At 54.6% G+C, this 11,840-nt stretch overlaps 1 protein-coding gene and 2 long non-coding RNA genes across 6 annotated transcripts; 1 reads left to right on the top strand and 2 right to left on the bottom strand.

Annotated features, from left to right (window-relative positions):
• Positions 1-3,774: 3,774 nt before the first annotated feature.
• LOC128820155 (uncharacterized) lies at positions 3,775-4,609 on the bottom strand. Its single transcript, XR_008440839.1, has 2 exons — positions 4,160-4,609; positions 3,775-4,014 (listed from the first exon to the last, which is right to left on the bottom strand). It is a non-coding gene; the product is annotated as an uncharacterized LOC128820155 (long non-coding RNA).
• Positions 4,610-4,648: 39 nt separating this feature from the next.
• LOC128820156 (uncharacterized) lies at positions 4,649-5,987 on the top strand. Its single transcript, XR_008440840.1, has 3 exons — positions 4,649-4,718; positions 5,154-5,215; positions 5,951-5,987. It is a non-coding gene; the product is annotated as an uncharacterized LOC128820156 (long non-coding RNA).
• On the bottom strand, positions 4,752-10,890 carry PBDC1 (polysaccharide biosynthesis domain containing 1). 4 transcript variants are annotated; one of them, XR_008440838.1, is made up of 7 exons: positions 10,834-10,890; positions 10,638-10,703; positions 9,714-9,773; positions 7,837-7,977; positions 6,400-6,511; positions 5,095-6,315; positions 4,752-4,888 (listed from the first exon to the last, which is right to left on the bottom strand). XR_008440838.1 is itself a non-coding variant. In XM_054000708.1 (6 exons), exons 1-6 carry the CDS (start codon positions 10,867-10,869, stop codon positions 6,218-6,220), a joined length of 513 nt encoding a protein of 170 aa, XP_053856683.1. In that variant the 5' UTR covers positions 10,870-10,890; the 3' UTR covers positions 4,752-6,217. The 4 variants fall into 4 exon arrangements, 1 of the variants encoding a protein (XP_053856683.1); XR_008440837.1 differs by having other exon boundaries at positions 4,752-5,054; XR_008440836.1 differs by having other exon boundaries at positions 4,929-6,315.
• Positions 10,891-11,840: the final 950 nt, after the last annotated feature.

Consider the following 11,840-nt stretch of genomic DNA (forward strand, 5'->3'; position numbering starts at 1 on the left):
TCCCGTCTCGCCCTCGTTCTTGGGAACTCGAAGCCGTGGTGGGACCCCTCCCTTGGTGCTTGCTCCGGGTGTCCCCTCCCAGGGCCCTTCCCCTTTTCCATCCCTTTTCCCATTTTCCAGGATTTTCCCCCTTTTCCCGTCCCTTTGTTCCCATTTTCTGGGCTTTTCCCGTCCCTTTTTCCCATTTTCCAGGCTTTTCCCATCCCTTTTTTCCCATTTTCCAGGATTTTCCCCCTTTTCCCGTCCCTTTTTTCCCATTTTCCAGGCTTTTTCGAGGTTTGGGATGGAGCAGGGATCCCGTGGGATCGAGGTTTGGGATGGAGCAGGGATCCCATGGGATCAGGGTTTGGGATGGAGCAGGGATCCATCCCCTGGATCCGGGGGATTCAGGATCGGTTTGGGATGGAGCTGGGATCCCGTGGGATCGGTTTGGGGTTTGGGATGGAGCAGGGATCCTGTGGGATCAGGGTTTGGGATGGAGCAGAGATTCCGTGGGATCAGGGTTTGGGATGGATCAGGGATCCCGTCGGATCGGGGTTTGGGATGGAGCAGGGATCCCATGGGATTGGTTTGGGGTTTGGGATGGAGCAGGGATCCATCCCCTGGATCCGGGGATCCCTGTGCTGTGTCCCCCCGTGCTGCTGCCGCTCGTGTCCGTGTCCGTGTCCGTGTCCGTGTCCGTGTCCGTGTCCGTGTCCGTGTCCCTGTCCGTGTCCGTGTCCGTGTCCGTGTCCGTGTCCGTGTCCGTGTCCGTGTCCCTGTCCGTGTCCGTGTCCCTGTCCCTGTCCCTGTCCCTGTCCCTGTCCCTGTCCGTGTCCGTGTCCCTGTCCCTGTCCCTGTCCCTGTCCCTGTCCGTGTCCGTGTCCGTGTCCCTGTCCCTGTCCGTGTCCGTGTCCCTGTCCCTGTCCGTGTCCGTGTCCCTGTCCGTGTCCCTGTCCGTGTCCGTGTCCGTGTCCCTGTCCGTGTCCCTGTCCGTGTCCGTGTCCGTGTCCCTGTCCGTGTCCGTGTCCCTGTCCGTGTCCCTGTCCGTGTCCGTGTCCGTGTCCCTGTCCGTGTCCCTGTCCGTGTCCGTGTCCGTGTCCGTGTCCGTGTCCGTGTCCCTGTCCCTGTCCCTGTCCGTGTCCGTGTCCCTGTCCGTGTCCCTGACCCTGTCCGTGTCTGTGTCCGTGTCCCTGTCCGTGTCCGTGTCCGTGTCCCTGTCCGTGTCCCTGACCCTGTCCGTGTCCGTGTCCCTGACCCTGTCCGTGTCTGTGTCCGTGTCCCTGTCCGTGTCCATGTCCCTGTCCGTGTCCGTGTCCCTGTCCGTGTCCGTGTCCCTGACCCTGTCCGTGTCCGTGTCCGTGTCCGTGTCCGTGTCCGTGTCCGTGTCCGTGTCCGTGTCCCTGTCCGTGTCCCTGTCCGTGTCCGTGTCCGTGTCCGTGTCCCTGTCCGTGTCCCTGTCCCTGTCTGTGTCCGTGTCCGTGTCCGTGTCCCTGTCCGTGTCCCTGTCCGTGTCCGTGTCCGTGTCCGTGTCCCTGTCCGTGTCCCTGTCCCTGTCTGTGTCCGTGTCCGTGTCCGTGTCCGTGTCCGTGTCCCTGTCCGTGTCCGTGTCCCTGTCTGTGTCCGTGTCCGTGTCCGTGTCCGTGTCCCTGTCCGTGTCCGTGTCCGTGTCCCTGTCCCTGTCTGTGTCCGTGTCCGTGTCCGTGTCCGTGTCCGTGTCCGTGTCCCTGTCCGTGTCCGTGTCCGTGTCCGTGTCCCTGTCCGTGTCCGTGTCCCTGTCCGTGTCCCTGTCCCTGTCTGTGTCCCTGTCCGTGTCCGTGTCCGTGTCCGTGTCCGTGTCCCTGTCCCTGTCCCTGTCCGTGTCCCTGTCCGTGTCCCTGTCCGTGTCCGTGTCCGTGTCCGTGTCCCTGTCCGTGTCCGTGTCCGTGTCCCTGTCCCTGTCCCTGTCCCTGTCCCTGTCCGTGTCCCTGTCCGTGTCCGTGTCCGTGTCCGTGTCCGTGTCCCTGTCCGTGTCCGTGTCCGTGTCCGTGTCCGTGTCCGTGTCCCTGTCTGTGTCCGTGTCCGTGTCCGTGTCCGTGTCCGTGTCCCTGTCTGTGTCCGTGTCCGTGTCCGTGTCCGTGTCCGTGTCCCTGTCCGTGTCCCTGTCCCTGTCCGTGTCCGTGTCCGTGTCCCTGTCCGTGTCCGTGTCCGTGTCCGTGTCCGTGTCCCTGGGCTCCCCCGAGCCTCGCTGGGTTTCTCTCCGCAGCCGGTTCTGGTTCCTTTTCCCTCCCTGTCCCCTCGGGGTCTCCGCTGGGATTTGCTCCGCGGGATTTTCCCGGCCCCGGTCCCGCGGAGCAGCTCCGGGCGCTGCTGCCGGACCCGGGACTGCAAATGAACTCTGCTTTGTACTGGCCTGAGTGACCGGGAGTGACCAGTGAGTGACCAGGAGTGACCAATGAGTGACCATGAGTGACCATGAGTGACCAGTGAGTGACCAGGAGTGACCATGAGTGACCAGTGAGTGACCAGGAGTGACCCCAGGGCGCTGCTGCCGGCGGCTGTGGCTGCCGGACCCGGGACTGCAAAGAAACTCTGCTTTGTACCGGCCTGAGTGACCAATGAGTGACCAATGAGTGACCAGTGACCAGTGAGTGACCATGAGTGACCAATGAGTGACCAGTGAGTGACCAATGAGTGACCAGTGAGTGACCATGAGTGACCATGAGTGACCAATGAGTGACCAGTGACCAGTGAGTGACCAATGAGTGACCAGTGAGTGACCAATGAGTGACCCTGAGTGACCATGAGTGACCAATGAGTGACCAATGAGTGACCCCTGAGTGACCAATGAGTGACCAGTGAGTGACCAATGAAGGACCCTGAGTGACCACTGCGTGACCATGAGTGACCATGAGTGACCAATGAGACCAGTGACCAATGAGTGACCATGAGTGACCAGTGAGTGACCATGAGTGACCCTGAGTGACCCTGAGTGACCACTGCATGACCACTGAGTGACCATGAGTGACCAGTGAGTGACCATGAGTGACCCTGAGTGACCACTGCGTGACCACTGAGTGACCAGTGAGTGACCCTGAGTGACCATGAGTGACCACTGAGTGACCAGTGAGTGACCCTGAGTGACCATGAGTGACCAGTGAGTGACCATGAGTGACCCTGAGTGACCACTGCGTGACCACTGAGTGACCAGTGAGTGACCCTGAGTGACCCTGAGTGACCAATGAGTGACCAGTGAGTGACCAGTGAGTGACCCTGAGTGACCATGAGTGACCAGTGAGTGACCAGTGAGTGACCCTGAGTGACCCTGAGTGACCAATGAGTGACCCTGGGACTGGCCTGAGCCCCCTGAGTGACCCCTGAGCCCCCTGAGTGACCTCAGAACCCCAAAACCGGGGTCACCCCAAAACCCGGAGTTTCACCCCAGAACTCTGAAAGATCCCCCTGCACCCCAAAATCCGCCATAAACCCCAAAATCTGCCACAAACCCCAAAATCCCCCTGCACCCCAAATCCCCCCCGACCCCAAATCCCCCCCGACCCCAAAATCTGCCATAAACCCCAAAATCCGCCATAAACCCCAAAATCCCCCCCGACCCCAAAATCCCCCCTGCACCCCAAGATTCCCCCGGTACCCCAAAACCTCCCCATTCCTGGAGCGCTTCCCCAGAATCCCCCCCTGAGATCCCCCAGACCCCAAAATATCCCCCAGCACCCCAAAACCTCCTCCAGCACCCTAAAATCAACCCCAGAACCCAAAATCAACCCCAGAACCCCAAAATCCGAGCAAACCCCGAGGAAATTTTTTTAGGATTTATCAAAGGAATGTGAGGAGTGAGGGAATTTCTGCAAATAAACTTAATGTTGAAGCTCTTTTAGGATTTTTGAAGACCTTTTAGGATTTATGGAATCTCTTGTGGGATTTATGGAATCTCTTGTAGGATTTATTGAAGATCTTTTAGGATTTATTGAAGATCTTTCAGGATTTATGAAAATTCCCTTATAATTTATTGAATCTCTTGTGGGATTTATTGAATCTCTTACGGGATTTATTGAATGTCTTGTAGGATTTTTGCAGACATTTTAGCATTTATTGAATCTTCTGTAGGATTTATGGAATCTCTTGTAGGATTTATGAAAATTCCCTTATCATTTATTGAATCTCTTGTGGGATTTTTGAAGACCTTTTAGGATTTATTGAATCTCTTGTGGGATTTATGGAATCTCTTGTAGGATTTTTGAAGATCTTTTAGGATTTATTTAATCTCTTGTAGGATTTATGAAAATTCCCTTATCATTTATTGAATCTCTTGTGGGATTTATGGAATCTCTTGTAGGATTTATGGAATCTCTTGCGGGATTTATTGAATCTCTTGTAGGATTTTTGAAGACCTTTTAGGATTTATTGAATCTCTTGTAGGATTTATGGAATCTCTTGTGGGATTTATGGAATCTCTTGTAGGATTTATTCAATCTCTTGTAGGATTTATTGAAGATCTTTCAGGATTTATGAAAATTCCCTTATCATTTTTTGAATCTCTTGTAGGATTTATGGAATCTCTTGCGGGATTTATTGAATCTCTTGTAGGATTTTTGAAGACCTTTTAGGATTTATTGAATCTCTTGTAGGATTTATGGAACCTCTTGTGGGATTTATGGAATCTCTCGCAGGATTCTGAAGATCTTTTAGGATTTATTGAAGTAATTGTAGGATTTATTGAAGATCTTTTAGGATTTATTGAAGTTCTTTCAGGATTTATGAAAATTCCCTTATCATTTATGGAATCTCTTGTAGGATTTATTGAATCTCTTGTAGGATTTTTGAAGATCTTGTAGGATTTATTGAATCTCTTGTAGGATTTATGAAAATTCCCTTATCATTTATTGAATCTCTTGTGGGATTTATGGAATCTCTTTTAGGATTATTGAAGCTCTTTTAGGATTTTTGAAGACCTTTTATGATTTATTGAATCTCTTGCAGGATTTATTGAATCTCTTGCGGGATTTATGGAATCTCTTGTAGGATTTATGAAAATTCCCTTATCATTTATTGAAGCTCTTGTAGGATTTATGGAATCTCTTGTAGGATTTTTGAATCTCTTGTAGGATTTTTGAAGACCTTTTAGGATTTATTGAATCTCTTGTAGGATTTATGGAATCTCTCGCAGGATTTTGAAGATCTTTTAGGATTTATTGAAGTAATTGTAGGATTTATTGAAGATCTTTTAGGATTTATTGAAGTTCTTTCAGGATTTATGAAAATTCCCTTATCATTTATTGAATCTCTTGCGGGATTTATGGAATCTCCTGTAGGATTTATTGAATCTCTTGTAGGATTTATGAAAATTCCCTTATCATTTATTGAATCTCTTGTAGGATTTATTGAATCTCTTGCAGGATTTATGGAATCTCTTGTAGGATTTATGAAAATTCCCTTATCATTTATTGAATCTCTTGCGGGATTTATGGAATCTCTTGTGGGATTTATGGAATCTCTTGCAGGATTTATGGAATCTCTTGTAGGATTTATGGAATCTCTCGCAGGATTTATGGAATCTCTTGCAGGATTTATTGAATCTCTTGCGGGATTTATGGAATCTCTTGTGGGATTTATGGAATCTCTTGCAGGATTTATGGAATCTCTTGTAGGATTTATTGAATCTCTTGTAGGATTTATTGAAGTTCTTTCAGGATTTATGAAAATTCCCTTATCATTTATTGAATCTCTTGTAGGATTTATGGAATCTCTTGCAGGATTTATGGAATCTCTTGCAGGATTTATTGAATCTCTTGTAGGATTTATTGAATCTCTTGCAGGATTTATGGAATCTCTTGCGGGATTTATGGAATCTCTTGTGGGATTTATGGAATCTCTTGTAGGATTTATTGAATCTCTTGCAGGATTTATGGAATCTCTTGTAGGATTTATGGAATCTCTTGCAGGATTTATGGAATCTCTCACAGGATTTTTGAAGATCTTTTAGGATTTATTGAATCTCTTGTAGGATTTATGAAAATTTCCTTATCATTTATTGAATCTCTTGCGGGATTTGTGGAATCTCTTGTAGGATTTATGGAATCTCTTGTAGGATTTTTGAAGACCTTTGGATTTATTGAATCTCTTGTAGGATTTATTGAATCTCTTGTAGGACTTATGAAAATTCCCTTATCATTTATTGAATCTCTTGTGGGATTGATGGAATCTCCTGTAGGATTTCAGGCTCCTGCCCCCCTCGCCCCCCTCATCCCGTTCCCTCCTTCCCGCCCCTCCTGTGGATCTCCTCGTTGCAGCCCTCCCTGTTCCGCGCGATCTCGATGGCCAGGAACTGGATCCTGGTGGCTGCAAAAGGGGACAGGGACGGGCTGTGGGGTGGGTCCGTGGCTTTGGGGTCGCCGCCCCGGAGCCCCAAAACCCCAAACCCACCGAGGATGGTGTTCTCCTCGGTGTAGGCGCCGCGCGCGTCCAGGCGCAGCAGCGTCCCGAAGTTGAAATCCTCCACCGCGCCCTTGAAGCTGAGGCAGAACGGGCGCCACTTCTGGGGGGGTCAGAACAACCTCAGCACCCCCAAAAAAAATCCCAAAAAAAGGAGAAAATCCCACTAAAAATGTTCCAAACTCCACTGAAACCACACAAACCCCACTGAAACCACCCAAACCCCACTAAAACCCATCCAAAATCCTACTAAAACCACCCAAACCCCACTGAAACCTCCCAAAATCCCACTAAAACCACCCAAAATCCCACTAAAACCACCCAAACCCCACTGAAACCCATCCAAATCCCACTAAAACCTCCCAAACCCCACTAAAACCTCCCGAAACCCCATTAAAACCCATACAAACCCCACTGAAACCCATCCAAACTCCACTGAAACCACAAAACCCCACTAAAACCTCCTCAAGCACCACTTAAACCTCCCAAAATCCCACTAAAACCACCCCAAAATCCCACTAAAACCACCCAAACCCCACTAAAACCACCCAAACCCCACTAAAACCCCTCCAAAACTCCACTAAAACCCCCCTAAACCTCACTAACACCCCCAAAAAGAACCCCAAACCCCCCCAAAATCCCACTAAAACCCATCCAAAGCCCCCTAAATCCCCCCCAAAACCCCACTAATATCCCTCCAAACCCCACTAAAAAGGGGGAGAAAATCCCATTAAAAAGAGAGGAAAACCCCCCCAAAAAAACCCCAAACCCCACTAACACGCCCAAAACCCCCTAAAATCCCCCCAAACCCCCCCAAAATCCCACTAAAACCCATCCAAAGCCCCTTAAATGCCCCCCAAAACCTCACTGTAACCCCCTCAAACCCCACTAAAACTCCTCAAATCCCACTAAAACCGCCTCAAACCCCACTAAAAAGGGGGAGAAAATCCCATGAAAAAGGGGGGAAAACCCCCCAAAAAAACCCTAAAACCCCCCTAAACCCCACTAACACCCCCAAAAACCCCATAAAACCCCCCAAACCCCCCCAAAATCCCACTAAAACCCATCCAAACCCCCCTAAATCCCCCCAAACCTCACTAAAACCGCCTCAAACCCCACTAAAACCCCCTCAAACCCCAGTAAAAAGAGGGAGAAAATCCTATTAAAAAGGGGGGGAAACCCCCCAAAAAAACCCTAAAACCCCACTAAACCCCACTAAACCCCACTAAAAAACCCCAACCCCCCCCAAAATCCCACTAAAACCCATCCAGACTCCCCTAAATCCCTCCCAAAACCTAAAACCCCCTCAAACCCCACTAAAAAGGGGGAGAAAATCCCATTAAAAAGAGAGGAAAATCCCCCAAAAAAACCCTAAAACCCCCCCAAAACCCCACAAAAACCCCATAAACCCCCCCAAACCCCCCCCACCTCCTTGGCCGCCTCCGATTTGAGCTCCTCGGGGTCCAGGCGCTCGAGGCGCAGCTCCCGGAAGGTTCCGCGGAACTCGGCGTAGATGCGCTCGTCCAGCGGGGTCAGCCTCAGGAACTTGGGGTCCACGGAGGAGATGAGCTGGGGGGGGAAAGGGATCAGCGGGGGAGCCCCAAAACCACACCCCAAAACCCATGGGGTGCCCCAAAAACCACACCCCAAAATCAATGGGGAGCCCCAAAACCCCACTCCAAAACACCACCCCAAAAACCAATGGGGAGCCCCAAAAACCACACCCCAAAACACCACCCCAAAAGCCATGGGGAGCCCCAAAACCACACCCCAAAAACCCATGGGGAGCCCCAAAAACCACACCCCAAAACCAATGGGGAGCCCCAAAAACCACACCCCAAAAACCAATGGGGCGCCCCAAAAACCACACCCCAAAAACCCATGGGGAGCCCCAAAAACCACACCCCAAAACCCACAGGGAACCCCAAAACCACACCCCAAAACCACACCCCAAAAACCCATCCCAAAACCCACAGGGAACCCCAAAACCAATGGGGAGCCCCAAAAACCACACCCCAAAACCCACAGGGAACCCCAAAACCAATGGGGAGCCCCAAAAACCACACCCCAAAAACCCATGGGGCACCCCAAAAACCACACCCCAAAATCAATGGGGAGCCCCAAAACCCCACCCCAAAACACCACCCCAAAAGCCATGGGGAACCCCAAAACCACACCCCAAAACCCCACCCCAAAAACCACACCCCAAAATCAATGGGGAGCCCCAAAACCACACCCCAAAACCGATGGGGCACCCCAAAAACCACACCCCAAAAGCCATGGGGAGCCCCAAAACCCCACCCAAAAAGCCCACCCCAAAACCCCACCCAAAACCCCACCCAAAACCCACAGGGCACCCAAAAACCCATGGTGAGCCCCAAAAACCACACCCCAAAACCAATGGGGAGCCCCAAAAGCACACCCCAAAACACCACCCCAAAATCAATGGGGAGCCCCAAAACCACACCCCAAAATCAATGGGGAGCCCCAAAACCACACCCCAAAACCCCATGGGGCACCCCAAAACCAATGGGGAGCCCCAAAACCCCACCCCAAAACACCACCCCAAAACCAATGGGGAGCCCCAAAAACCACACCCCAAAAGCCATGGGGAGCCCCAAAAACCACACCCCAAAACCCCACCGCAAAACCCACAGGGCACCCCAAAACCCATGGGGAGCCCCAAAAAACACACCCCAAAACCCACAGGGAACCCCAAAACCAATGGGGAGCCCCAAAACCACACCCCAAAACCAATGGGGAGCCCCAAAAACCACACCCCAAAACCCAAGGGGCACCCCAAAACCCACAGGACACCCCAAAACCCCACCCAAAACCCACAGGGCACCCCAAAACCCATGGGGAGCCCCAAAACCTCACCCCAAAACCCATGGGGCACCCCAAAACCCCACCCCAAAAGACATGGGGCACCCCAAAACCCCACCCCAAAACCCCACCCCAAAACCCCTGGGCACCCCAAATCCCCTGGATCACCCCAAAACCCCACCCCAAAAGACATGGGGCACCCCAAAACCCCACCCCAAAACCCCACCCCAAAACCCCTGGGCACCCCAAATCCCCTGGATCACCCCAAAACCCCACCCCAAAAGACATGGGGCACCCCAAAACCCCACCCCAAAACCCCACCCCAAAACCCCACCCCAAAACCCCTGGGGCACCCCAAATCCCCTGGGGCACCCCAAATCCCCCCCAAACCCTGGATCACCCCAAATCCCCACCCCAAACCCCTGGGGCACCCCAAACCCCACCCCAGTCCCCGATCCCGGCCCGCAGGCCGCACTCACGTTGAAGTAGACCCGGGCGTGCTGCAGCGCCCGCTGCGCCCAGGCCAGCTCCACGCGCGGCTGCGGGGCAGGCACGGCCCGGGATTCCTCCTCCTTCTGGGGGGTCCCCTCTCCTTGGGGCTCCCAGTGCTCCCAGTGCCCCATTCCAGTATTCCCAGTGCTCCCAGTGCCCCATTCCCAGTATTCCCAGTGCTCCCAGTGCCCCATTCCAGTATTCCCAGTGCTCCCAGTGCTCCCAGTGCCCCATTCCAGTATTCCCACTGCCCCCAGTGCTCCCAGTGCCCCATTCCAGTATTCCCAGTGCTCCCAGTGCCCCATTCCAGTATTCCCAGTGCCCCCAGTGCTCCCAGTGCCCCATTCCAGTATTCCCAGTGCTCCCAGTGCCCCATTCCAGTATTCCCAGTGCCCCCAGTGCTCCCAGTGCCCCATTCCAGTATTCCCAGTGCCCCCAGTCCCCCATTCCAGTATTCCCAGTCCCCCCCATTCCCAGTATTCCCAGTCCCCCCAGTGTCCCCATTCCCAGTATTCCCAGTGCTCCCAGTCCCCCATTCCCAGTATTCACAGTCCCCCCATTCCCAGTGCCCCCAGTCCCCCCAGTATTCCCAGTCCCCCCAGTATTCCCAGTCCCCCCAGTGCTCCCAGTGTCCCCATTCCCAGTCCCCCCAGTATTCCCAGTACTCCCAGTCCTCCCAGTAGTCCCAGTATTCCCAGTCCCCCCAGTCCCCCCATTCCCAGTATTCCCAGTATTCCCAGCCCCCCCAGTATTCCCAGTCCTCCCAGTGCCCCCAGTGTCCCCATTCCCAGTCCCCCCATTCCCAGTCCCCCCAGTCCCCCCATTCCCAGTATTCCCAGTCCCCCCAGTATCCCCAGTCCCCCCAGTATTCCCAGTATTCCCAGTATCCCCAGTTCCCCGGTGCCGCTCACGTCGTTGCCGAAGGCCTCCGCGGGCAGCGCCAGCGCCTGAGCGGCCGCCGCGGCCTCGCCGGGACCCTGCGGGGGACACGAGGCTGCGACACGGGGACACGGGGACACGGGGACACGGGGACACGGGGACACGGCCCCCCAGTGCCCCCCAGTGCCCCCCAGTCCCTCCCAGTGCCCCCAGTCCCCCCAGTCTCACCAGTGCCCCCAGGCCCGGCAGCGCCGCCGCCGCCATCGCTGCCGGAAGAGGAGCGGCGGCCCCGCCCCCGCACGGGAGGGGACACGGGGGGACAGAGGGGACATGGGGGGACAGAGGGGGGACATGGGGGGACATGGGGGGACATGGGGGGACATGGGGGACATGGGGGGACATGGGGGGACATGGGGGGACACGGGGGGATAGAGGGGGACATGGGGGGACACGAGGGATCGGGGGGACATGGGGGGACACGGGGGGGGATATGGGGGGACATGGGGAGACATGGGGGATCAGGGGGGACACGGGGGGGACAGAGGGGGGACATGGGGGGACATGGGGGGACAAGGGGGGACATGGGGGGACATGGGGGGACAGAGGGGGACATGGGGGGACATGGGGGGGACATGGGGGGACAGAGGGGGACACGGGGGGGACACGGGGGGGACATGGGGGGACAGAGGGGGACACGGGGGGGGACATGGGGGGACAAGGGGGATCAGGGGGGACATGGGGGATCAGGGGGGACATGGGGGGGACATGGGGGGGATCGGGGGGGACATGCGGGGACATGGGGGGACACGGGGGGATAGAGGGGACAGAGGGGACACCTGGGGCGGGAGGACACGGGAGGACAGAGGTGACGTGGTGAGGGACATCGAGGGACAGAGGACAGCACGGGGGGACACGTGGGGACAGGGACACACGGGGACAGGGAGGGGACATCGAGAGGACACAGAGGGGACATCGAGGGACACGGAACAATATGGGGGGACACGGAGGGGACATGGAAGGACAAGGGGTGACATGGAGGGAACACGGGGGACATCGAGGAACACTGGGGGAACACGGAGGGGACATCGAGGGACACGGGAACACGCGAGGCAAGGGGACACGGGTGATGCGAGGGGACACTGGAGAACGCGGGGGGACATCGAGGGACGCGGGGGGGACACGGAGGGGACATCGAGGGGACATCGAGGGTCACGGAACAACACGGGATGACATGG

This window comes from Vidua macroura, chromosome 28, assembly GCF_024509145.1.
Source record: "Vidua macroura isolate BioBank_ID:100142 chromosome 28, ASM2450914v1, whole genome shotgun sequence".
Taxonomy (NCBI): Eukaryota; Metazoa; Chordata; class Aves; order Passeriformes; family Viduidae; genus Vidua; species Vidua macroura.

Excerpts from the sequence above, each read along its gene's own strand:
- PBDC1 (XM_054000708.1), bottom strand. The coding sequence starts at position 10,869 with ATGGCGGCGGCGGCGCTGCCGGGCCTGGGGGCACTG. Across the intron at positions 10,704-10,833 it reads TGCCGGGCCTGGGGGCACTG|GGTCCCGGCGAGGCCGCGGC; the intron begins GTGAGACTGGGG and ends TGTCCCCCGCAG. Across the intron at positions 6,316-6,399 it reads CGAGGAGAACACCATCCTCG|CCACCAGGATCCAGTTCCTG; the intron begins GTGGGTTTGGGG and ends CCCCTTTTGCAG.